Source organism: Mobula hypostoma, chromosome X2 (assembly GCF_963921235.1).
Source record: "Mobula hypostoma chromosome X2, sMobHyp1.1, whole genome shotgun sequence".
Classification (NCBI taxonomy): Eukaryota; Metazoa; Chordata; class Chondrichthyes; order Myliobatiformes; family Myliobatidae; genus Mobula; species Mobula hypostoma.
This window is the reverse complement of record NC_086129.1, coordinates 42,829,536-42,854,570: the sequence shown is the minus strand read 5'-3', so window position 1 is coordinate 42,854,570 and position 25,035 is coordinate 42,829,536. Positions and strand designations below refer to the sequence as shown.

The 25,035-nt window shown below is 42.2% G+C and overlaps 1 protein-coding gene across 2 annotated transcripts in view; it reads right to left on the bottom strand.

Moving 5' to 3' along the window:
- zbtb16a (zinc finger and BTB domain containing 16a) overlaps positions 1-25,035 on the bottom strand; it is a 275,933-nt gene that overhangs the window by 28,735 nt on the left and 222,163 nt on the right. For both annotated transcript variants that reach the window (XM_063038143.1, XM_063038144.1), the window contains exon 5: positions 3,063-3,233. In XM_063038143.1, the coding sequence (XP_062894213.1) occupies positions 3,063-3,233 (171 nt within the window). The remainder of the gene's footprint in view (positions 1-3,062; positions 3,234-25,035) is intronic.

The following is a 25,035-nucleotide window of genomic DNA, read 5'->3' as shown; positions in this document are numbered from 1 at the left end:
CCAACTTTCCAAACTGGTGAATATTATTTCATTTATTAAACCAACATACTTTTAACTCACTTCATTTAAAAAAAGTTATTACACAGTATTGTAGTACATTTTCCACTGAACTCCTGAGCAATGGTTGAATAATGGATTATCAGATGTAGCAAATGTATAGGAAGGTAGTGACGTGCTTTGGAGCTGTGCTGAGGGAGGGTGCAACACACAAGAGACGGGCAAGACAACTGACGATCCTATCTCTCTCCTCGGTTCATGTTCTAAAGCACATAAAAGAAGAAGTCAAGAGACTATTGGAATTGTTGCAAAGATTCACTGTGCTGGCAAACAACTGCTTGAAGGAGTAACCAGAATGATTGCTCTCGACTTCAACACATTAACAATTTGGGTCATTAATATTACATCTGTGCTGTTGTGTCAAGCAAATAACTGCTTTCATTTTGAGCTTTCTGGAACCGCCTTTCTAGATATAGATACGTTGCCTCTGGTTTAATTTCACTCTAGTGTTCAGTTACCAACAGCCATTTGCAAAGGACACCTGTGGGTAAGAAGATGGGAAATGTGAAACAACATGCTTGGATATCATACGTAATCAATCAGGATCAGCTGCCCTTGGGCTGAAGACCCGCCTTCATGTTCTGAATAAGCAGAGGCTCTGACTGGCAAGAAGTGCAGAGTGGCTTACAGTTCCTTGAGCCTGCCCACAGGACCTATCCCCATGCACCTCCCAACAAAGTAAACTCATTTAAGACAAAATAGAAGTCTGTGAAATGATTGGAAACTCGATCACACTCTGTGAAAATGGACCTATCTTGGGGTTTTGTGTGAATTGGCAGCGATTGCATTAATTGCTTCTATTTTAACTGAAACATTAAATTTCTATTGAGTTAATTGCCACTTTAATTGCAATCAGCATTTCAGATGGGAACTCATTCAACGTTCAGTTGTCGATTTGCTTCACCGCAACTGAATTTCATTTCCAAGCTGCTTTGGACCTATAATTATGTCTATACAAGATACAAAGTCCCACATCTTATCCTCTGTCATATGTTACTTGTTTTGTGTAAAGACCTTCATAATATAAGATGGAAAACAAATGATTCAATGGTGAGTGGGTCTAATGACATTGTGAGATTTGTGGTAAATAAATAACCACTCAGGGGCTGTTTATTTACCACAAATCCCTGCTCTTTAATGCACACCATTGTTTAACAACAGAGGATCATAGGGGCCTTAAAATGCTCTGCCTGAAGAGTAGATGCCATTGTTAGAAACTCAGGAACCAAATTGTGCACTACAAAGTCTTGCAAAAGAACTGGAAGATTATATACATATTGCTCTGCACAGGGGGACCATTAGCCCAGTAGCTCAGGCTGGTTCCCAGCAGACCCATTCCCTCTTTTCTTATTCGCTCTTACATGTTCATCTGTGGGGCGGTACGTTAGCACAATCACTTCACGATGTCAGCTATAAAACTGGGGCTTGATTCCTACTGCTGCCTGTACAGAGTTTGTACATTCTCCTCCTGATCACGAGGGTTCCCTCCCACATTTCAGAGGCGCATGATTAGGGTTAGTGAGTTGTGGGCATGCTATGTTGGTGCCAGAAGCACGGCGACACTTGCAGGCTGACCCCAGCACAATCGTCACTGATTTGATTTGATACAAATGACGCATTTCACTGTATGTTTCAAAGTGTATGTGACAGATACAGCTAATCTTTGATTCGATTGCTACATATGTGCAATATGGGGCAATTTACAGTGAGCATTGCCTATATGAGGAAAACCAATGAGACATGGGAGAACAGTGAACTATTCAGTGGAATCTCATGCAGTCAAAGGGAGAACAGGCAACCTCAGCAAACACAAGGCACCAGGTCAGGACTGAACATGGTCACTGAATCTACAAAGCAGCAGTACTAACTGCAATACTACTAATTCCCCAATGGACAGAAACCCCACTTTTAGGTATTTGTTGAAGGATAAGTATCCAGTGGGGATGAGGCAATGTTCTCTGCTGTTCTTTGAGGTAGTTTCCTGGGACTTTTAAGCAGATACTTTGCAAGTGTCAGGCAATGGAGTGAGTAGGAGCCAGGCACCCATTCTCTATTTGCACTGTATTCAGTGTTGCATGTTTCTTATGGTAACTGGTCACATGAGTGGGGGTGTGGTAAAAGCAAAGGGAATAAACTACGTACTTGTGCTTTGTTCATGGCAGTTTGTAGCTAGGGCTGACAGGTGTTGTATCTTTTGTTAACCGCTCAATTTCAGTTAGTTTTCATCACTTCAAGATTGTATGTTTGCTAATTGCTAGGAAAGGATCGAATATGTATCCTCAACTTTGGAACAATCATTATTGGAGCCAAGGGCGCATTATACAAGTATAACAAATCTGTAGGGTCGCCAGCAGCGGCAATTGGTTTGGTTAGAATTGGCCACTAGAGAGTGGAAATTCTGACTTGGAGAAGAGATTTCCTCCAATCGAGCCATGTTGACAAACACTCTCTAGTCTTCCTTTCAGGTCAACCTTTTCTGGAACTACTTATATTATAATTGGTCTCTCATGTGTTAACCTCTGGCTCTCCATTACCAAACCACAACTGACTTCTCAATTAAACTTGACCTTTTTAGTGAAGGCAGCAGTCCTTTATCAGGTACACCTCATTCTGTGTGTGTGGGTGGGGTGGGGGGCAGGCTTTGCTATCAAATGCCCCTGTGGAAGGAGCAGAAGCAAGAACAGTACAGCTGGTAAAGCACAACCTCACATTGCCATAGGCCTGGGTTCAATCGTGACTATCTGACCATATTGGCTTTCTCCAGGTGTTCCAGCTTCATCCCAAAGACTTGCAGATTGGTAGGTTAACTAATTTATCCACGATAAATTGGCTCTAGTATGTAAGTGAGTGGCAGAAGCTGGGAAGAGTTGATGGAAATGTAGGGGAAATAAAAGAACATGGAATTAATGTAAGATCAGTATAAGTGAGTGGCCAATGGTCAGCATGGGCCCAGAGATCGTTTCTACACTGTACTCAAACAGGACGTTGGATTGGAATTTCCATACCTGTGTGAGACCGGAGGTGGCGTTTCAGTGCTGTGTGGCTCGGGAAGGTTCGGTTACATTCACTGCAAATGTAGCTGCGGACACCAGCATGCACCTCCATGTGCTGCTGCAGCGCAATCTGTGTCTGGAAACGCTTCCCGCAAAGCAAGCAAAAGACCGCCATGTCAGTACCTGTGGAGTAACACAATAAATTACAAAGGTTAAGACAAGAAACAATTGTCCCCAATCATTCTATTGCAACAAGGTCTATCACTGCACAATACAGGCCAGCAGTGGATAGAATAGATATCCATTGAGTGGCAAATTTTCAATTATACTGTTCATATCAATCTGCAGTTCTCACTAAGAAATAGTGTGGAAATTTAACAAGTCTTTCTTTAAACAAAAACCATGCAGGATCTCCACTTTAATTCCGTGTGGGATCCTTGGCATTTGCTGGCCATCCCTTTGAGGACTGAGGCAGGAAGCTTTCCTGAAGCATCACAGACCCACTGGGGAAGGTACCAACTGGAAGAAGTCCAGAATTGTAATCCAACAGTAGAGGAACAGTGATGTGTCAAGAACTTAGGACAGTATGTGATAAGATGAAGCTGGAGGTGGTGGTGCTCTTATGGACTTGTTGGCACAGTCCACCTAAGTGTTAGCACACGGAGGCTTGTGAACTTATTCAAAAAGTAACTTGCATTTATATGGTGACATTCACACCCCCAGGGCACCCCAAAGGCATAAGAACCACTGAAGGACTTGTGAAGCACAGTCTGTGTTGCAATGGGGTTCTTGCACCTTAACCCAACAAAAGGCAAATGTCTTCATTTCTAGGATGACCCGTTTGCAAATCAAAATTTTGCATCGAGGCTGATGAAACTCACTGAAAAACTTCAGTTAAAGCTTCATTTATTGATTTACAATGATGGTCCTGCAATGGCTAATTAACCAGACTAGCAATCCTGAGGCCAGAGATCTTTCTGAGTTCCCACCGCAACAAATGTGGAATTTAAATTCAGTTTATTATTTGGAAAACAGAACTACATTGTAGCAAGGACACAAGAACTACAAGCTGGCTAAAAAATCCATTTAATTCAATAACAAATGTCAGGAAAGGAAATCCATTCTGACCCGATCTGATCTGTGAGCTTCCAAGGTCACCTCATGTGGCTGACTTTTAAACATCTCATAAAATGGCCCAGAAAGCCAATATGTTATAGGTGGTTCATCACCACCAAGAGTGAATCATGGATGGACACCAAACACTGGGCTTGATGGTAACAAGCACATCCTGAAAAATGTGACACTCTCACTCTCAGAACCCAATGCAACCTCAATAAATTAAGCGCAAGCTACAAACTGAAACCAGGAGCTTAATGGTATCCGTATTCCATTAGTCAGTCCAATCACTATCTGATGACTGCTAGGAAAATGGGGTGAAGAAAATTTGAAAGAAACCAGAACATTTCTCACATAGAAGGTAGTGGGCATATGTAACAACAGAGGGAGCAGTTGAGGCAGGTAAAATTACAATGTTTAGAAGATGCCTGGAAAGGGACGTGGATAGGTTTAAGAGGGATATCAGAATCAGAATCAGGTTTAATATCACTGGTATATGTCGTAAAATTTGTTGTTATGTGGCAGCAGTACAATGTAATACATAATAACAGAAAAAAGCTGAATTACGGAAAATATATATGTAAAATAACAAATTAAATTAGTGCAAAAATAGAAATAAAAAAAAGTAGTGACATAGTGTTCATGGGTTCCATGTCCATTTAGAAATCGGATTGCAGAGGGGAAGAAGCTGTTCCTGAATCATTGAGTGTGAGCCTTCAGGTTTCTGTATCTCCTTCCTGATGGTAGCAATGAGGAGAGGGCATAACTTGGCTGAAGGGGGTCCTTCATGATGGATGTTGCCTTTTTGAGGCATTGCTCCTTGAAGATGTCCTAGATACTATGGAGGCTAGCTGACTAAGTTTACAACTCTCTGCAGCTTATTTCAATCCTGTGCAATGTCCCTGACCCACCCATACCAGACCATGATGCAGCCAGTTAGAATGCTCTCTACAGTGCATCTGTAGACGTTTGTAACTGTTTTTGGTGACATATCAAATCTCAAACTCCTAATGAAATATCGCCACATACTAAAGGAATAGCAGCTGGTCAAATACAGAAGTTCAGAATTGTAACCAACAAATCATTTGGACATTGAACCCTTGAACACTACCTCACTGTTTTAATATATATTATTTTTGTTTTTGTATTATTTTTAATCTATTTAATATACATGTACTGTAATTTATTTATTTATTATTTTAATATTTTTTCTTCTTCTTCTGTATTATGTATTGCATTGAACTGCCGCTAAGTTAACAAATTTTACAACACATGCCGGTGATAATAAACCTGATTCTGATTCTGAGAAATTGTCAGCGATGCTTCTTCCTGACTTGCATTCATACACGAAGCTAAATTGTACAATAGACATTTTCCCATAAAGCTCCAACAGCACTTTGCATTGTAAGCTCTCCCTTCTGTAATGCTTCTCCATCAGTAACTGACCCTGAAAACCAATACATCCCAAGGAGCTGATGATTTACAGCCCAAAACTTTGATACAGGTGCCTACGGAGATAGTGGGCACCCCATTTATCATCTTCCAAAATAGTGCAGATTCTCGAATGGCTCCTGCATATTGGAAGGCAGGAAATGTAGAAAAAGAGGAAAACAGGGATATACTGACCTGTTAATGTGACGTGACCAATTGGGAAAAAGCTGAAATCTCTAATAGAGTGTGTGTTGACGAGTAATGGCATAGATGAATGGAGTTTCAGGGCTTGGCTCAATGGAGACTCCAGCAGTGGAGGAGGAACCGTTTGCTGGAGGCAAGTGTGGAAGCAGACCACAAATGGGTGTCCAGAAACAAATTCCTTCGTCACCTCCCTACAGTTTTAAAAGTCTGATTCTCTCACTGAAGTGTCGTAGGAATGGAATCCACACACTGTTGGTTTTAAAATCCAACTTTCCCCCCCGAACTATTCAGAATTTTCTATCGTTAATTCTCTGATGAAAAAGAATGAAGAGCTCTTAGGGCTGAAACTCTGTTCAAATAAAGACAAGATTTTAATTTTAAAGAGTTGGATTATTTTGCACTTAAGTCAGGCAGTCTGTTGGCTCCCTGTTGCTTGCTTCATAGTTGAGGGGTTTTATTCCATTGCAGATTTAGCTTGGTTATCCAGTTTAATCAGAATGCTAAATTTATATACAATATATAACCAGCCTGTGCTGTACTTAAATACCAGTTCTTCAGATTATTGTTTGTTTGGATGTTAGTGATCTCTTTTCGTTTTGGTTGGGGTTTTTTTACATCTTTGAAAAGATCCCCAAAGGATTATATAGAACTCTTTCATAAACAATTCCCTCCATTATAGTTTATTGGAAAGGTCAAAGGCCACATCACAGCTTACTGAGAAACAGTGGGAACTTTACAATGCTTACTCCCTTTCCATTGCCCAGTGTAGTCCCATATTTTCTACACACATGGTCTGTCCTTATCTCACCAGGGGAGGGGTGAGAGGTTATTCTCTGTACTAACCTTCCAACATGCCGAGAAAGAACTTCTTGTTGCAGTTCAGAATCAGGATTTGGTGTTGTATAGAAAATTCTTAATTCTTTTTAATGGGATTCCGAGCATGATACCCAATTTACTCCAAGCACAGTTTAGACATTAAAATGCCTAATCTCATCCCAAACTGAACCGTAATTCATTCATGGACTGGACCTCAAGCAACAAATTGTGCTGCATAATAAGTTTTTTTTGGGGGGGGGAACTATGACATTGGAAAAAAAAATCTTGAAAATCACAGAAAAATCCTGATACAAGCAATTTTCTTGAAGCATGCTGTGCCTCCAGTTTCCTGATGTGAACCCAGGCAGCTTGTACCATTAGGTATGTAATATGTAAATAAATCTAGCAAATGTGGGTCTCTGACAAAGACAGAAGAGCTAGGGAAATGGCAGAGGAATTAAACAGTGTGTTTTTATCTGTCTTCTCAAAAAATATATAGAATAAACTTCTCAGAAATCCTGAAGAACCAAGACAGATGCGGAAGCAAAAAAATTAGTGTTGGTGAAAGTAGTAACTAGGTAACTGAGAATTCAAGGTTATCTACTTTGACAGAGAAAGCAGAAATGCCGGGTAACCATTTAATACCGAAAGAGGAGAAATTCCTTTGCTCGGAGTTTAGGGAATCTTTGGACTTCTTATCCTGGACTGATGTAAAAGTTCTGGCATTGTTTCTGTTACAAAGAGATCAATACATTTCTAGTTGCTAGGGAAGTGATGGGCGGTAAAAGATCGGCTGTGATCTTGTTGAATGCTGGGATAGGTTAGAAGGACGGAATGGCCTTCTCTTGATCCTGTGCCTTATGTTCCAAATCCTTGCTCTGCAGGAGATTCCAGTCAGGCATAAAACAATGCAGAGGCAACTAAAACAGGAAGAAATGTGGTCAAGATCCCTTGAAACAAATTTTTTGGATGATTTAATGAGGCATACAATAAGGAATCATTAAGCAGACTGGGGTGACTGTGTTATAGACTTACTAAGCCATTATAGTACCTCGGCATTAAGCTTCACAGAAATGCCATCTAAGCCTTTGTGCTTCCCTGTGAATATGGGGCTCTGAGAGGTACCTAAACCAGTCGCACACAGTAATCCCATGAGGTATGTGGCCCTCTTGTCTGTAATTTTCAAAATGACAGCAGGACCAGGTGAAAGGTCACCACAGTGGAGGCCCTAAGCACCTCAGCCAGCTGCATCTGTTAATGCCTGCAAAATTCGGCCGCCAGTCCAGTATAAATCCACAGTAAGCAGTCCCCGCTGTGAGGGGAGTTGGAAAACAATAGCGTCTAGCAGGGGTGTGGGGGGAACAAAGCTTCACGGCCTTGGCCTGGGGCTGTGACAAATCCTCCCATCAACTGCTGGACTCTCATTTGTGAAACTAATTGGCCACGGATATCAGCACAGCAAAACTACAGTATTACCCTGCACCTAGTGTCACTTACGTACATATAATTAGGATCAGAATCAAGTTTAATATCACCGGAGTATGTCGTGAAATTTGTTGTCTTTCTGGCAGCAGTACAATAGTAGAGAAAAAACAGAAAATACATATCTTTAGTCGTTAAATTTAAAAAAGAGCAAAAATAGAAATAAAAAAGTAATGAGGTCGTGTTCATGGGTTCAATGTCCATTCAGAAATTGGATGGCAGATGGGAAGAAGCTGTTCCTGAATCGTTGAGTGTGTGCCTTCAGGCTCCTGTACTTCTTTCCTGATGATAGTAATGAGAACAAGGCGTGACCTGGGTGCTGGGGTTCCTTAATGATGGATGCCGCCTTCTTGAAGGAACCCTGGATACTGCGGAGCTGGGGCCCATGACTGAGCAGCCCAAGATTACAACTCTTTGCAGCTTATTTTGATCCTGTGCAGTAGCCCCCTGCCCCCATAGCATTCGCTGATGTAGCCAGTTAGAATGCTCTCCGCCATACATCTGTAGAAATTTGCAAGTGTATATAAAACTAACCTTACGTATATACAATCACACTCAACAGTTACTTGTACGTTGTTTTACAGCATAGTTTTTAGATTTATATTTATTGTGTTTTAATGATTATTTTGTTTGTTAATTTAGTGATACGTCATGTAGTAGACCCTTTGAGTCACACTGCCCCAGCAGCCCCCAACAAACTTGATTAACCTTAACTTAATCACGGGAAAATTTATAATGACCAATTAATCTAGCTGGTACCCGTTTGGACTGAGGGAGGAACTCAGAGTACCCAGAGAAAACCCACGCATTCCACAGGAAGCACATACAAAGACTCCTAACAGAACAGCACCCGAACTGAACTCGAATCTCCGGAATGCCCCGAGATGTAACAGTGTTTGCACTAACTGCTAGGCTACCGTGGCATTCTATGCTGCATCAGATCCAGAGTAACAATCGTTTTGTTCTCCTTTATAATCATGCACTGAACAATGACAAGAAGCAAACCTGAATCCAAAGTACACACTCAGAATCAAATCTGCTGTAAAATGTAACATGCACTATGCTAATCTGCTAGTCGATCTATGATTAACCCAGGACATTATTTTTTAAGCAACACACACAAAATGCTGGAGGAATTTAGCAGGCCAGGAAGCGTCTATGGAAAAGTGTCAACAGTCAACGTTTCAGACCGAGCCCCTTCAAACATTATTTTTTTTAAACTGATCTGCTACAAATCTAGTCAGAATGCAGATAAATGTCAAATGCCTCATCTAATTTCAAGTCCAATGTATATAGACATTTGTTTAACTTACTAAACACCACCAAATCAAGTTAAGAATTTCCCACCAGTGCATGCACAGATCGAAGCCACCTCTTGGACCAAAAAAGTCTTAGTAAGTGACTGCAAAGTTGTTTTTTCAAATTACAAGGCTTTTCAACAAGGTGAACATTTTCACTGGGATGCATGCCCAGAAGTAAAGAAGTGGTTTTAAACTGCTAATTGCCTTTTCCAAAAAGCTCTCTTCTGGAAAGCACTATACGGCAATTAGAATAAGAACTTTATGCCATCTTAAAGGTTTCTTCCCCCAGATAGTTTATCAACCATTTTTGTTAGCCCCACCCCAACTCCTCTCCATTACCCCATCTCTACACTGTAAACACTTTAAAGCACATTTTATAATGTTGTTTACATCGTACATTCTAGTATTTTTGCACATTGTAGACCACATTTGTACTTTAACCTCTAACTTTATCTTTGTAAAAGTGTTGAATGTTGTTTTTGTTGCATCCTGACCAACACACCTCATCAAATTCCTAATACCTGTAAATGTCTATGGTGAATAAAGTTTATCCTTGACCCTTTAAAATAGTTGCTGGTAAAACTGAAAACAAACAGAGCAGTAGTATCTCTTACCAGGAAGCTTTGAAAAGTGGAACGTATTACCACAGGAAGGTAACAGCAAAAACATATTTGAAGGCGAGATACAATGAAGAAAGTAGTAGAAGCTTACAGTGACAACATAAAGGATTAAAGCAGAAGCACAAGAGATTCTAGAAGCTTTGGACAGAGGCAAAGGCAAGTTGGGGACAATGGCCAGTTACTGCACTGGTAGATTGTCTGTACTTTTAAAAATAGTCAAGTAATAGGAGTAGAGAGGAAGGGTGTAAGGAAAACCATAAAAGGTAATACATCACACCCACACCCACAGTAATTATAGGACAACTACACAAGTCTTGAAAGAGGTTTTCTTGACTTTAAATTGATTACGAATTACCCAGCCCACAGAAGGGTTTTATTATCAGCAGCTGCATTAAGATGGGGAGGGAGGCAACTTAAGAAGCCATCATTCATTTCCATGGTAACCGCAACTTTAAAGAACTCTCCAAGGGGTCCTTCCTGTACTGTACAGCGGACAAAGGCTAAAACCTTTGCCATTAACGTGCTGGACTCGCTGGGGCAAATTAAAATATAAAAAGATCCAGCCACATAGATACAGACCAAAATGGAGGGCGAGAGAGGTCAAGCTTGTAGAATTAAAGGCTTTGCAACAGTGGGGGTTTCTAAGAAGTCCCATTACTGTGTGTTCAATTACTAACCTCCCCACTGTCTTTCAGCTATCGTCAGTAGCCAATTAAGAATACAGTAGATGCCAAAACCCGAAAGAAATTTAAAGTCAGGAAATTTTTGTTAGTTTTGGCCTATAAAAATATAATCCAAACAACTCAAATTAATGAAGCTTGAGAAATATTTTTGAATGATGTTAAAAATATCATTCTAACAAGTAACCAGTTTTAATAGAAGCCACCACTGGTCTCTCTGCTCACTGGTCCCATGTTACTGGGGCCTGTGTTGAAGTACTGAGTGGCCTCGTGTACAGTGCACTCAGGGTGATCTGTAATGGTTGCTGTACAAGCAGGAAATTGAACCTGGACCAGGACCTGGTAACTCCTCATCATTGTCCCCATGGCCTCTGTTTATTCATTAACACCCAAGGACTTTAACTCCAACCCCTCGGCTTCATGGCTGTTCATACACACCCAAGCTCAGAGCACAGCCTCCAACTTCTGCACGCATATACAACCAGAGAAGGGTGCATGTCTGGGGTTGACCGAGGGTCATGGGAAAGCCATCAGGATGAAGTTGAATCCAGAAAAGTGTGAAGTGACACACTTTGGAAGGTCGGATTTGGAAGTAGAGCACAAGGTAAATGGCAGGATGCTTAGCAGTGTGGAGAAACAGAGGGATCTTGGGGTTCACATCCATAGATCCTTCAAATTTGCTGTGCAAATTGGTAGAGCGGTTAAGGATGCTCTGGTGCACTGGCCTTCATTCGCTGGGGAAATGGGCCACAAGGTAAGGTTGCAGCTTGACAAACTCTGATCAGGCCACACTTGTAGTAGTGTGTTCTTCTCTAGTCACCTCATTATCAGAAGGATGCAGAACAGGGGCTCGCAACCTGGGATCCACAGAACCGTCGTTTAATAGTAGGGGTCCAGAAAGTTGGGAACACCTGATCTACAAGCTTTAGAGAGGATGCAGAGATTTACCAGGATGCTGTCTGGATTAGAAAACATATTTTAAGAGAAAAAGTTGAGCAAACTGGAGCTTTTCCCTTTGAAGGAGCATGAGAGGTGACTTGATAGAGGTATACAAGATGATAAGAGGCATCGATAGAGTGGATAGCTGGCAGTTTTTTCCCAAGGCAGCAATGGCTAATGCTTTTAAGATGACTGGAGGAAAGCATATGGGGATGTCAAAGGGTAGCGGGTGTGTGGAACATGCTGCCAGGGGTGCTGTAGAAGTAGATACATTAGGAATATTTAAGAGACTCTTAGGCAGACAAATTAATGGAAAAAATTGGAGGGCTATGTGGAGGGAAGGATAAGAGGTTGGCACAACATAGTGGACTGAAAGACCAGTACTGTCCATACTCTTATGTTCTATGATTGCATGGTGCAGTGAAATTGCACAGTGAGCTTCCCCTCAGCTAGGATGAGATAACTAATCCTAATCAGGATGACTCCGACTTAATTCATCACTCTGTGCTGAGATGGTGTAACAAATTATTTCTACTTCTGTTTGGTTTGAAGGTTTAGGCTGGCAGAGAGGACAGAAAATCTGGAAATTAAACAGCCGGGAGACCTTGACAATCCACTGGCAGGCTCTCAGACCTTGAACTGAATTCCACAACCCCTTTTCTGGCAGCCGTTTTTGGGAGCACGTGCACCACGATTGTCATATTTCCTCACAGCATGGACAGAGGCTATTCTGCCCATCATGTGCATGCCAGCACTCACTAATCCCTTACCCCATTTATTGATCTGAAGCCTATCCTCTCTCACATTAAAAGTTGCTGGTGAACGCAGCAGGCCAGGCAGCATTTTTAGGAAGAGGTACAGTCGACGTTTCGGGCTGAGACCCTTCATCAGGACTAACTGAAAGAAGAGTTAGTAAGAGATTTGAAAGTGGGAGGGGGAGGGGGAGATCCAAAATGATAGGAGAAGACAGGAGGGGGAGGGATGGAGCCAAGAGCTGGAAAGTTGGTTGGCAAAAGGGATATGAGAGGATCGTGGGACAGGAGGCCTAGGGAGAAAGAAAGTGGGGGGGGAAGCCCAGAGGATGGGCAAGGGGTATAGTGAGAGGGATAGAGGGAGAAAAAGGAGAGAGAGAAAAAGAATGCGCGTGTATAAATAAATAACGGATGGGGTACAAGGGGGAGGTGGGGCATTAGCGGAAGTTTGAGAAGTCAATATTCAAACTTCTGCTAATGCCCCAACTCCCCCTTGTACCCCATCCATTATTTATTATACACGCGCATTCTTTTTCTCTCTCTCCTTTTTCTCCCTCTGTCCCTCTCACTATACCCCTTGCCCATCCTCTGGGCTTCCCCCCCCCCTTTCTTTCTCCCTAGGCCTCCTGTCCCACGATCCTCTCATATCCCTTTTGCCAACCAACTTTCCAGCTCTTGGCTCCATCCCTCCCCCTCCTGTCTTCTCCTATCATTTTGGATCTCCCCCTCCCCCTCTCAAATCTCTTACTATCTCTTCTTTCAGTTAGTCCTGACGAAGGGTCTCAGCCCGAAACGTCGACTGTACCTCTTCCTGGAGATGCTGCCTGGCCTGCTGCGTTCATCAGCAACTTTTATGTGTGTTGCTTGAAATTCCAGCATCTGCAGATTTCTTCGTGTTTGCGCTCTCTCACATTATGCTAGTCTACACCAGCAATTTACAGTAGCCGACCACTGAAGGTGCAGTAGTAAGACAAATGGACTATTCACAAGGCTAAGGCTGGGGGAAAATGGAGACCCAGGAGAATACAAACAGACGGAAATATGGGAGGGCTGAAGTTGTGAAGGATTTGAACGGAGTGTCGGGATCAGTAGAACCATTGCCGCACAGCCCTAGATTCAATCCTGATTTTGAATGCTGTCTGTGTGGAGTTTGCATAATCTTCTTGTGTCCACTTGGGTATTCACTTAGTGCTGGTTTCCTCTCATGTCCTAAGGACATGCAGGTTAATAACTGGCCACTGTAAATAGTGTGTAGGAGAGTGGTTGAATTGGGTGGAGGGGTGGGCGGAGTTAATGAGAATGTAGGGAACTAAAAACTGAGAGAACTGCAGGATTCGTGTGGATGGGTGGCTGAGGATCAGCACTCACTCAGTGCACTGAAGGGTCTGTTTCTGTGGTTTATCTATAACTCCATAGCTAAAGGATGTAAACTGACGCTCCAGACAGCATCAATGCAAAAGCAACTGAAGTTAACTGCTTCATAGGTCAGAAATCTGACATCATTCCACACCCAAAATGCAAATGCCAATTAAGTTAGTAATTGTCTCTTGCCCAAAGAATATTAGTCCCTCTGAGGAACTGCCACATGAGCAAACCCATATCATTCAAATAGAACATCCTGAAATAATTAGTAAATAAGATAAATTGCTAAGGATTCCCAAAATAATAAGGATTCCTGTAAGTTTCCAATGGAAATGCAGTCCTGACCTTGACATTCACACTAATGGGATTCTAATGAAACAATCTTCTCTTTACAAAAGGCTCATTTTCGAATTCTCTTATTGAACTGGACTCTGTGCAATGTTGTTCACTCTCTTTCAAAAAAAAAAAATCTTCTTCTTTTACTTCATCCCCAGTATTGGTTCCTGGTGCTTGGGATGCTCATGGGACTGGTGGTAAAAGGAAGCTGAATGAACACGAGCACGTTATCAGCAGGGATATGTTGCATCACATCAAAACACGTCAAATATCAACAAACCCAATATTCCTCGAGAAAAACAGGCTGCTCTTCGTTCACTACTCCAACTTCAATACTTATTTATTTATTTAGATTACTATAATACTAAGATAGAAACAATCAGAAGGTAGGAATTTGAACTTGGTTGTACGTATGGAGCATCTGGCCTAGTCACAGGTACCATGTGCACTTACAGCAAGGCCAAACTCTGAAATGACCCGTGGGAGAGGAACGAGGGAGGACAGACAAGGATGGAGTTCGAGGGGTGGGTGTGAAGACAGAGGGAAAGAAATAAGGTAGAAAAACTGATCAACCTACGAATTCAATTTATCAGGGGAAAAGAACTACAGCACAGCAGTCTGGTTAAGAAGGGATAATTGGTAAGCAGAGAACCACTTCACTGCTTCATTGACATTCTAGTAAGGTTAGTATGTTACATTTCAAATGCAGTCTGATGAAATCTACAAAATCAAACCATTTGTTACTCACGTTAAAATGCATTTCTGGTGACTTGCAATTAAAATGGAATTAGTGTCTGGATCAAGCCTTGGGAAATTCAAACCAAAAAAAATGGGAAATAAAGCAGCACTAAATATTAACAGATACCTGGTGATCAGGGTGCCCCAGAATAACATCCATCTTAACAGGGCAGGCAAATATTCAGAATGAAATACTTTTAATCTGAGTCACGTTTATAGTAAAATACGTGCTGTCAAGTCAATAACACACTAACGCAAATGTAATATTGAAAAGAGGGATTGCCAAAGAGTGTAATTAAACTGTCAGATATTTAACCCCTTTCTTGCCAAACTGTACCCATTGCAATGTACATATCACCAACTTTATTGGATGTAATGAAGTTGATGATGTGTCTTGCTGTTACATATTATATTAGATATAATCCATCTTTCTCTAAAAGCAGAATGATACTTCACATTGTGCCCATCACCTACTCTACACGAACAGATAAGTCTTTTTCATCCGCATTTACTAATTCTGGATGTCATGGGGCATATTTCTCAGGATTCAGGAAATGCTTCCCCCATCAAGCCAGACACATGAGACTGTCACAAAATTCTATCCCTGCTCCTCCTCGGAGAATCCAGAGAAGGCTATGGACTCACTTTTCCGGGTTACCTTTTCCAAGCTTTCCCATTGGAACACACGGCCACTGCCCTTGCTGGGCTTTTATTTATAGTGAAGCCCTCAGCGCTCAAAGCTGCATGGCAATGGAAGAGCACAAGAGGTCAGCCTAGCCCTGTCCTAGCCCAACATACTGATGCCCACCGACCTGGCTAAGAACAGCCAAGCTGGATCACCTTAGGGTTAAAATGCAGGATTTAAACCTATATTACAGTGGGCTTTGCAATCACAAATAAAGGTCACTTTTCCCTCCATCCATGAAGAATCTGTATCTATTCTCAAAATGTGGTTCAATGGCCACTTTAATGCTGGACTGCAAGATAGATCACCGAGTTCTCAAAATAGGTTTAAGCAAGAACAGATGCAACATCAAAAAAATTTCCAATTTTACAACAACTGAGCTAGAAAAAATGATCACAGAATGACTCCAGCACAGATGGAGACCAGACCACTAAGAGCTCATACCAAACATATTTAAGAGCCTTCCAACTGGACACACTCTCCACAGCTCTGAAAATCTTATCTGGCTCCCTTCTGAATACATTGAACCTACCTCCATTACTTCCTCTGACCACACAATCCATACCCTACACTGGCTGCATTAAAAACCTCTTCCTCTTGTCACTTTCTGTCCTTTTCCACCATTCCAGGTCAGCTGCTTCCTTCCCCTTCCACAAGTGACAACAGTTTCTAAATCCTCCAGCCAGACTCTTCATGATTTTAAATATCTCCACCCACACCCAACCTTCTCTCTTTCAGGAAGAACAAACCCTAGCATGTCTAGTTCATCCACGCTCAACTGAAAAGTATCTTCTGCACCCCTAACCAAAGGTTTGACATCTTTCTTAAAGTGTGAGACCCAGAACTGGGCACAATGCTCCATTGTTGAAGAAGTCAATATTTTGCAAATGTTCATAATGAGTTCTTTCCTCTTGGGCTTTATAAATGCCAGATATTTTTCTCAAACTGCCCTGGCACTGTCAATGAACTGAGCCCATATTTTTAAAGATAAAGATTAGCTTTCTTTGTCCCATGTACATTAAAAGTAATGGTGAAATGTGCTATTTTACACCAATGACCAACACAGTCCAAGGCCCACAAGTACCTCAACACTTCCAGCACCAAAACAGTTTGCCCACAACTCATTAACCCTAGATGGATATCTTTAGAATGTGGGAGGAAACTGGATCACCCAGAGGAAACCCACATGGTTACAGGGAGAATGTACTAATTCCTAACAGACAGCAATGAGAATTGAACCTTGATCTTACATCTGGCACTGCAAAGCCTGGCACTAACTGCTACATTATTGCACTGTCCTGATGTCCAGATCTCTGTTCTTGTACATCTTTTAGAACTGATTTCTCTAGTTTACATTGCCTTATCTCATTCTCCTTCAAGAAATGCCAAGTCTTCACACTTTGCACTGTATTTCATTCACCTGTTCCATTCAGCCTCTATGAAACACCTCAAAGTTTATTAACACTCTTAATTATCTTACTTTATTAACATCCTAATAACACTTATACCACTCAGATAGCCAAAGGTTTAATCATTTATAATAAGTAATAGGCAGTAGGGGTCATCAGTTCCAGTCCATGTAATTGAGTTATTATGAAACTTTTGAATTTTGAAGCTAGAAATACATTGAGCTTCATTATTCATCAAACAACTTATCAATATATAGTGGTTTTAGCAAACTCAGATGCTCCACAGTGCAAATACAGCACAGCTAAAGAATGGCAGCCTTGCTAGAGAAGCTCACATTTTATGAATAAATGTTGTGTTCTTTTTTGCAAAAATACTCACCAACGTCTGAGAATCTGGTCATGATTACATGCCCTTATTTCCAAATTTACCATGTGCGTTGAATTGCCATACCATATGTTTGCTTATCTTGCACGCAGTGTGGTTTAGCTAATGGCTCTAGAATAAACTCGTTCTATCACCAGAGACAGAATTGCTGGAGAATTCACAACTTCTAAATATACAATGGCGACAAAAGAGACAGCAGATGCTGGAATTGGAAAAGCACACAAAACGCTGGAGGAACTCAGCAGGTCATGTAGTATCTGTGGAGGGAAATGGACAGTCAATATTTCAGGTCAAGACCCTTCATCCAGTCTACGCACTAGAGGAGTCTCAACCCGAAGTGTCAACCGTCCATCTCCCTCCATAGATGCTGCTTGACGTGCTGAGTTCCTCCAGCGTTTTGTGTGCTGTTCTAAACATACAAAATCTCTTCCTTCAATAGATTAAGCCTTGCACTATAGGACATCCCATGTTTCTTCTATTGCACATGGAAGATAGATGGAACTCTCCAATCTCAAGTGAGCAAGTGGCATTGGGTATGAAGGAACAACATTTGGAAAATACAGACAGACAGTATTATTAAATCACATATTTAAAAAAAGTCACTGACTGTGATCAAGTTGCTCATTTTGTGACTTGCTTTGAGCATATTGGCTGCCTGGCTTTCCTGCATTAATTCTGAAGTGTGGCATCATTTGCACTTTCAGCTACAAGGTTGCAAAAAAGGCCATAGAAAAACAAGCAACACACACATAGAAAAACACATTTGTTCTTTCTGTCATTTTCTTCCAACGTCCTTATACGAAAATTCACAACTAAGTAACTCAGGGATTGGAACCAAGTTTCTTTTAAATAAAACTCAGTGCCCATTGGAGTGTACAGTTGATTTCTGCATTTCTGCAACCTTGCATTTGAGTTTCCACTGGCCTGTGTCTTACTTCGCTCCAACTGGCCAGCTTCATTCCCACCAGAAACTCCAAAAGAATTCATTCTTACTGCCACAAACATGAGGAAATCTGCAGATGCTGGAATTTCAAGCAACACACAAAAAAATTGCTGGTGAACGCAGCAGGCCAGGCAGCATCTCTAGAAAGAGGTACAGGCGACATTTCGGGCCAAAACCCTTCATCAGGACTAACTGAAAGAAAAGCTAGTAAGAGATTTGAAAGTGGGAGGGGGAGGGGCGATCCAAAATGATAGGAGAAGACAGGAGGGGGAGGGATGGAGCCAAGAGCTGGAAAGTTGGTTGGCAAAAGGGATATGAGAGGATCGTGGGACAGGAGGCCTAGGGAGAAAGAAAGTGGGGGGGGAAGCCCAGAGGATGGGCAAGGGGTATAGTGAGAGGGACAGAGGGAGAAAAAGAGAGAGAAAAAAAAATAATAATAGTAAATATATAACGGATGGGGTGCGAAGGGGAGGTGGAGCATTAACGGAAGTTAGAGAAGTCAACGTTCATGCCATCAGGTTGGAGGCCACCCAGACGGAATATAAGGCACATCAATCACAGGATTTTACATGTTCGGCCCATTGCATCCACACCAGCTCCTCCAATGAACAGCCTAATTAATCTCATTCTCTGATCTTTTTCCATGGCCCTGCAATTTCTTCTTCTCATATACAATTCCGTTCTTGAAAGCTGAGACTGAATCTGTTTTGCCCGAAAGACCTGAGCTACCCACTGCAAGAGAATTTCCCTCCCGGGTCTTTGCACATCTATGTTCAGTGCTTTGGACACTGAGATGCTGAAATCTGGAGCAACAAACAATCTTCTGACGGAATTGCAGAGCCCACATCATTTCAGGTGTTGAACCAAAATGTCAATAATTCCATTTACTCCAAGCATGCAGAGTTCCTCCAGCAAATTGTAAATTAATTGTAAATTGGATTATTGTCACATGTGCTAAGGTACAGTGAAAATCTTGTCTTGCATACCATCCATACAGATCAATTCATTACAAAAGTGTACTGAGATAGTATAAGTTAAAACGATCTAGTGCAGTAGAGTGTTACAGTGCAGGGAGAGTGCAGTGTAGGGAGACAGTAAAGCACAAGGTCACAACAAGGTACTTTGTGAGGTCAAGAGTCCATCTTTTCATTCAATAGTTTTATAACCGCAGGATAGTTATCCTTGAGCCTGATGGTACATGCCTTCAGGCTTTTGTATCTCCTGCACAATGGGAGGGGAAAAAGAGAAAATGCCCAGAGGAAGTGGGACCTTTGATTATCTTGGTTGCCTTACTGAGGCAGAGAGAAGTGTAGACAGAGTCCACGGAGGGAACGGTGGTTTCTGCGATGTGCTGTGTCTACAACTCTCTGCAGTTTCTTGTGGTCATGAGCAGAGTAGCTGATGCATCCTGATAGAATGTTTTCCAGGTGCATCATAGAAATCATTTCTCTTTTACTTAGTCTTTCCAAATCAATCACATCTTTAAACCACAGCAGGTTCCTCAGCCTGCCACATAACCAAAATCTATCATCCTTTGAATACAACCTGAGATGCACATCCAGCAGCCTCCAGCTTAACATCTGGACCAAAAATGTAATCAGACCCCTGAAGGAAAATCAAAATTAAATTAAAATGGCATTCCAGTGTTGGAAACAGTGCTTCATGCTTCAGGAATGTAAGGGAAAGTTTCAGATCTATAAAGTTTATATTAAAGTCAGCCTTTGAAGACCAGCATTAAAAAATCTTCGGTTTCTTGGTGGATGTCTGCAGGCTCTGCAGACCTGGCAGGAAACCAGAATAGGGTACTCAAGGCCACAATCGCAACAGAGCTCCACAAATTAGACTGCAAACTTTTGAAGGTGGCAAAGATGCTGCTTAAAAAAACACACCAAAAGAAAAAAAAACAATGGGCATCTTTGATTTCATAAGAAGAGAAGTCGTTTCATTTGACCTTGGTAAATACTTTATTTGGCCTCATTTGGCATATTTCTCCCAATGTCAAGGCTGAGAAGTGTGGGGAAACTTTACTAGGATGATTCCAGAGATGTGGACCAAGAGAAGTTGATATCTCTATGACGCACAGAGATCGGGGGGGCGGGATTCAATAGAGATGTTCAGATTTAAGAAGCAATTTAATAACAAGAACCCTGTTATAGAGACTATATCTCATCAGCTGCATAGAATGTGAGAACACTTGCCCAAGCTGGGAAACTGCAGGAACTTGCCTATGAGCGCGAGAGGTATACCTCTGTGAAGTCAGGTGGAAAAGCTTTGATGAACATCTTACTGAAAAAGGCCATATACTATACTACAGTGGAGAATTTGACAAACATGCCAATGGCGTAGGATTTCTTATCCAACAAGAGCATCAAGAACCCAGTACTCGAGTGCCATCCAGTACCCAGCAGGCTTATTTTCATCGGCCTTAGAGCAACACCTTCTCACATCACAGTGGTACAGGCCTATGTACCAACAACTAACTATGAAGATGACCTAGTGGAGGAATTCTACACCAATTCTAGGCCATCATTGACAAGGTGGACAAAAAGGGTATTCTAATCATCCAGGGGCCTGGAATGCCAAGGTGGGTGCAGACGCACTGAAAAGAGTTCTGCAGCACCTCCAGTAATGCCATAAGCAGTGAGCAAGGATTGCACCTACTTGAGTTTGCCAGCTACAACAACAGCGTGCTTGTGAACACCTATGGAGAGCACAAGGCATTACGGGACCGGACCTGGCACATGCCCAATGAAATACATCATTAGCCAGATTGATTACATATTGGTGCAGAACCGGCTTCGGGCTGGGATCAAGTTGGAGAATGAAGTGATGACAGAAACAGCCAATGAGGTGCTTGGAAAACACCGTCAGAAAATCCAACCGAGTAGATCCTGGAAATGTGTGACACTAGAAGAGACCTGAAGAAAACTAAGAACACAACAACAGGAGCTGTAGCGTACAAAGAGTTCAGCAAGAAGATCAGGAAAAACATGATCAACCCCAAGGAAGAATGGATTGAGATAGAAGATAGCCTGAACAAGAACAACAGATGAGCATTTCAAATTGTGAAGGACCTCACTAAATAGAGACAGTCACGAGTCAACGCCATCCAAGACAAAGAAAGAAACTGTCTCACAGAAGAAGAAGACATTCTTAACAGATGGACTGAGTATGGTTCAGACCTTTACAACCATCAGACCCAAGGAGACCCCAGCATACTCGCAAGCCAGAGCTCATCAAACAACGCTGACTTTCCAATTCTGTGGGAAGTAGAAGCAGCCATAAGATCACTGAAGAATGGGAAAGCTGCAGGAATAGACAGCATCCAGGCCGAGCTGATAAAACATGGAGGAGAGACAGTGATAGACATCCTCACCAATATTTGTAACAAAATATGGCAGACTGGGGAATGGTCGACACCCTGGGCAAAATCACTCATCATCACTCTCACCAAGAAAGGCAACTTACAGCAGTGCCAGAATTATAGAACGATAAGTCTCATCAGCCATGCAAGCAAAGTGATGTTGAAAGTCAGCTTGAACAGACTGAAACCACAGGCAGAAGAAATAAACACCGAAGAGTGGGCTGGATTCCGAAGTGGAGGTAGTACAACAGAACAGATATTTAACCTCCAAGTACTGTGTGAGAAATACAACCAACATCAACAGGGCATCTTCCACATGTTCATAGACTTCAAGAAGGCATTCGACAGGGTGTGGCATGATGAACTCTGGGCCACATTGAAGACATACAACATGAACCAGATGCTGATCCTAACCATCAAGCAGCTCTACACCAAAGCTAGCAGTGTGGTACTTCTTCAACACACAGTTGGAAAGTGGTTCCACATATCAGTTGGAGTCTATCAAGGCTGCCTCCTTTCACCCACTCTGTTCAACATTTTCCTGGAGCAAATAAAGACAGATGCCCTGGAAGACTATATCAGCAGAGTCAGTATCAGAAGGCAGATCATAACCAATCTCAGGTTCATTGATGGGTTGGCAGGAAGGGAGGATGAAATGGCCTGCCTTCTGAACTGTCTGGATGATACATCTACCAGATATGGCATGGAGATTAGCACAGAGAAAACCAAACTGATGAGAAACAGGGAGGAGCCAATCAGTACAAAAATTACAGTCAGTGGACAAGAACTAGTGACTGTCAAATAGTTAAAGCATCTTGGTGCCATCATCAACCAAGAAGGATCAAAGCCTGAAGTCCTTGCAAGGTCAGTCCAAACACAGCAATGCTGGCTAAACTGAAACCAATCTGAAGAGACAATAACATTGTTCTCAGATCCAAGTGGAAACTCCTGCATGTACTTGTGCTCTCCATCTTCCTGTATGCATGTGAATCGTGGATTTTGACAGCAGAACTGCAAAAGAAGATCCAGGCTGTAGAAATGAGATGCTTCAGAAGGCTCCTCGGTATTTCACATAGAGACCACTTCTCAAACAATAAAGTATGAAGAACCATCACCCAGTACATGAGACACCATGCAAATCTACTGTCCACAGTAAAGAAGAGGAAACTCAGATGGTATCGCCACAGAACAAGATCAAGTAGACTCTCAAAGACCATCCTTCAGGAAACAGTGCAGGGGAAAAGAAAAAGGGACAGACAGAGGATGAAATGGGCAGATAACATTGCAGAGTGGACAGGGCTTTGGCACAACCCAGGTACTCGCCCACAACCATGAGAGATGGAGGCAATGGCATAGCACTCATCTGTACAGTGCCTCTACGACCCAGGTGGGTTGCGGCTCTGTAACCATAAATAAATAACACTGAGAACATGTATTGTAGAAAGGTAGGTGAGTAAGAGAGCGAGAGAGCGAGTGTGTGTGTGTGTGTGTGTACATGCGCGTGGAGAGAAGAGAAATGTACAAGCTAGCAGATGATTGATGAGACCAGGTGAAGGAAAAGGTGGGTGGTGGGAGAGGGGGAAATAATGCGAGAATTCGGAAGGTGACAAGTGAAAGAGATAGAGGGCTGAAGGAGGTCACAGTGGACTATGAATAAAGGGGATGGGGCACTAAAGAGAAGATATGGGCAGGTCATTGAAGGCAGGGGAAAGGCAGAGAAGGCTTGAGAAGGCCACTAGTAGGGGGGAAATAGGGCTGGGGCAGAGGGAAGTGGCTACTAGAAGTTAGAGAAGTTGACATTCATGCCATCAATTTGGAGACTCTCTCTCACTTTGTCTCACCATCCCCTCCAGCTTGTACTCTTCCTCCTCCCCCTCCCAACCTTGTTCTGGCTTCTGCTCCCTTTTTGTTTCAGTCCTGATGAAGGGTTCTGGCCTGAAACTCCAGCTGTTTATTTTCCTGCATAGATGGTGCCCGACTTGCTAAGTTTCTTCAGCATTTTGTGTGCATTACACAGTGCACTAAGGCAGAATAAGGTAAAGGAATAAAAGAATACAGAATAAAGGGCAACAGCTACAGAGAAAGTGCAATAAAGGTAAACAAAAGGTGCATGATAATAATGAGGTAGAATACAAGGTCAAGAGCCTATCTTATTGCACTAGTGAACCATTCAATAGTCTTATAACAGTGAAATAGAAGCTATCCTTGGGGCTGGTGGTATGTGCTTTCAGGCTTTTTTTTAATCTTCTGCTTGATGGGAGAAAAAAGAATGTCCAGGGTGACAGGGGTCTTCGATTATGCCGGCTGCTCTACTGAGACAGTGAGAAGTGTAGATAGAGTCCATGGAGGGGGGACTAATTTCTCTGACATGCTGAGTTGTGTCCACAACTCTCTACAGTTTCTTGCAGACATGGGTAAAGCAGCTGCTACACCAAACCATAATACATCTGGGTTCGATGCTTTCTCTTGTACATCAACAAAAAGGTCAGCTGGGACAAGCCAAGTCAAACTAAGCCTGGCTTCAATCCTGACTGTGTGAGCCGTCCGTGTGAACGTTGCAACTCCTCCCTCAGACCACATTGATTTTCTCCTCCATCCCAAAGACATGCAGTTTGCTAGGTTAATTAGCCACAGTAAATCATCCATAATGTGCAGGTGATTGATAGAATATGGAAGCTGATGGGAACGTGAAGAGTAGAAAATAAGATTAATGTGTCATTAGTGTACATGGGCAGTTGGTAGTCAATACAAGAAAAAAACAATGAGCTGAAAGGCCTGTTTCCATGCTACATCTCTCTCTCTCTCTCTCTTTCTCCATGACTAGGATTCTAGGAAATTAAGTTATGTGCAACGAAAACTTAGTTTAGGTTCAGCACCTTGGACAGATCAGACAGAGACTGCTGAACTCAATTTTGATGCTTAGACTGCTAAAGCCTTATGCCTGCTGATTTATTGCCCTGACAGAGCTCCACAGATTCCAACACTTCTGCCTCAGAGGGGCTGTCCCTGTTTCCAATTCACATTTGCCCCTCACGTGTCTAGCAATTCATCCCAGTACACAGATGTGAGCAAAGCCAAAGGGAAAAGTTGGAGAGGGGAGTTGAAAAAAATATTTTAATTTTTCCTTTGAACTTTCTGGAGTTACAAAGCATGTCAGACCTGGAATAAATAGGAAGTTGTGTCAAAACTCTTCAACTGATTAGCAATGCACTTTCCCCCCCCCCAAAAAAAGCTTCTTAGCTTCAGAAAGTAGGGAGATGCATGCATGAATGAGCACATTGGGTAACAACTGACGGGCAAAGGCAGGACATTTGACTTCAACACCAAGAATACTAACCAGAGACAACAAGTGAAGCTGCAATGTGATTATTCTTTCAGACATTGTGTTAAAGAAAGACCCCAATTGCTTCAGCATGTAAAAA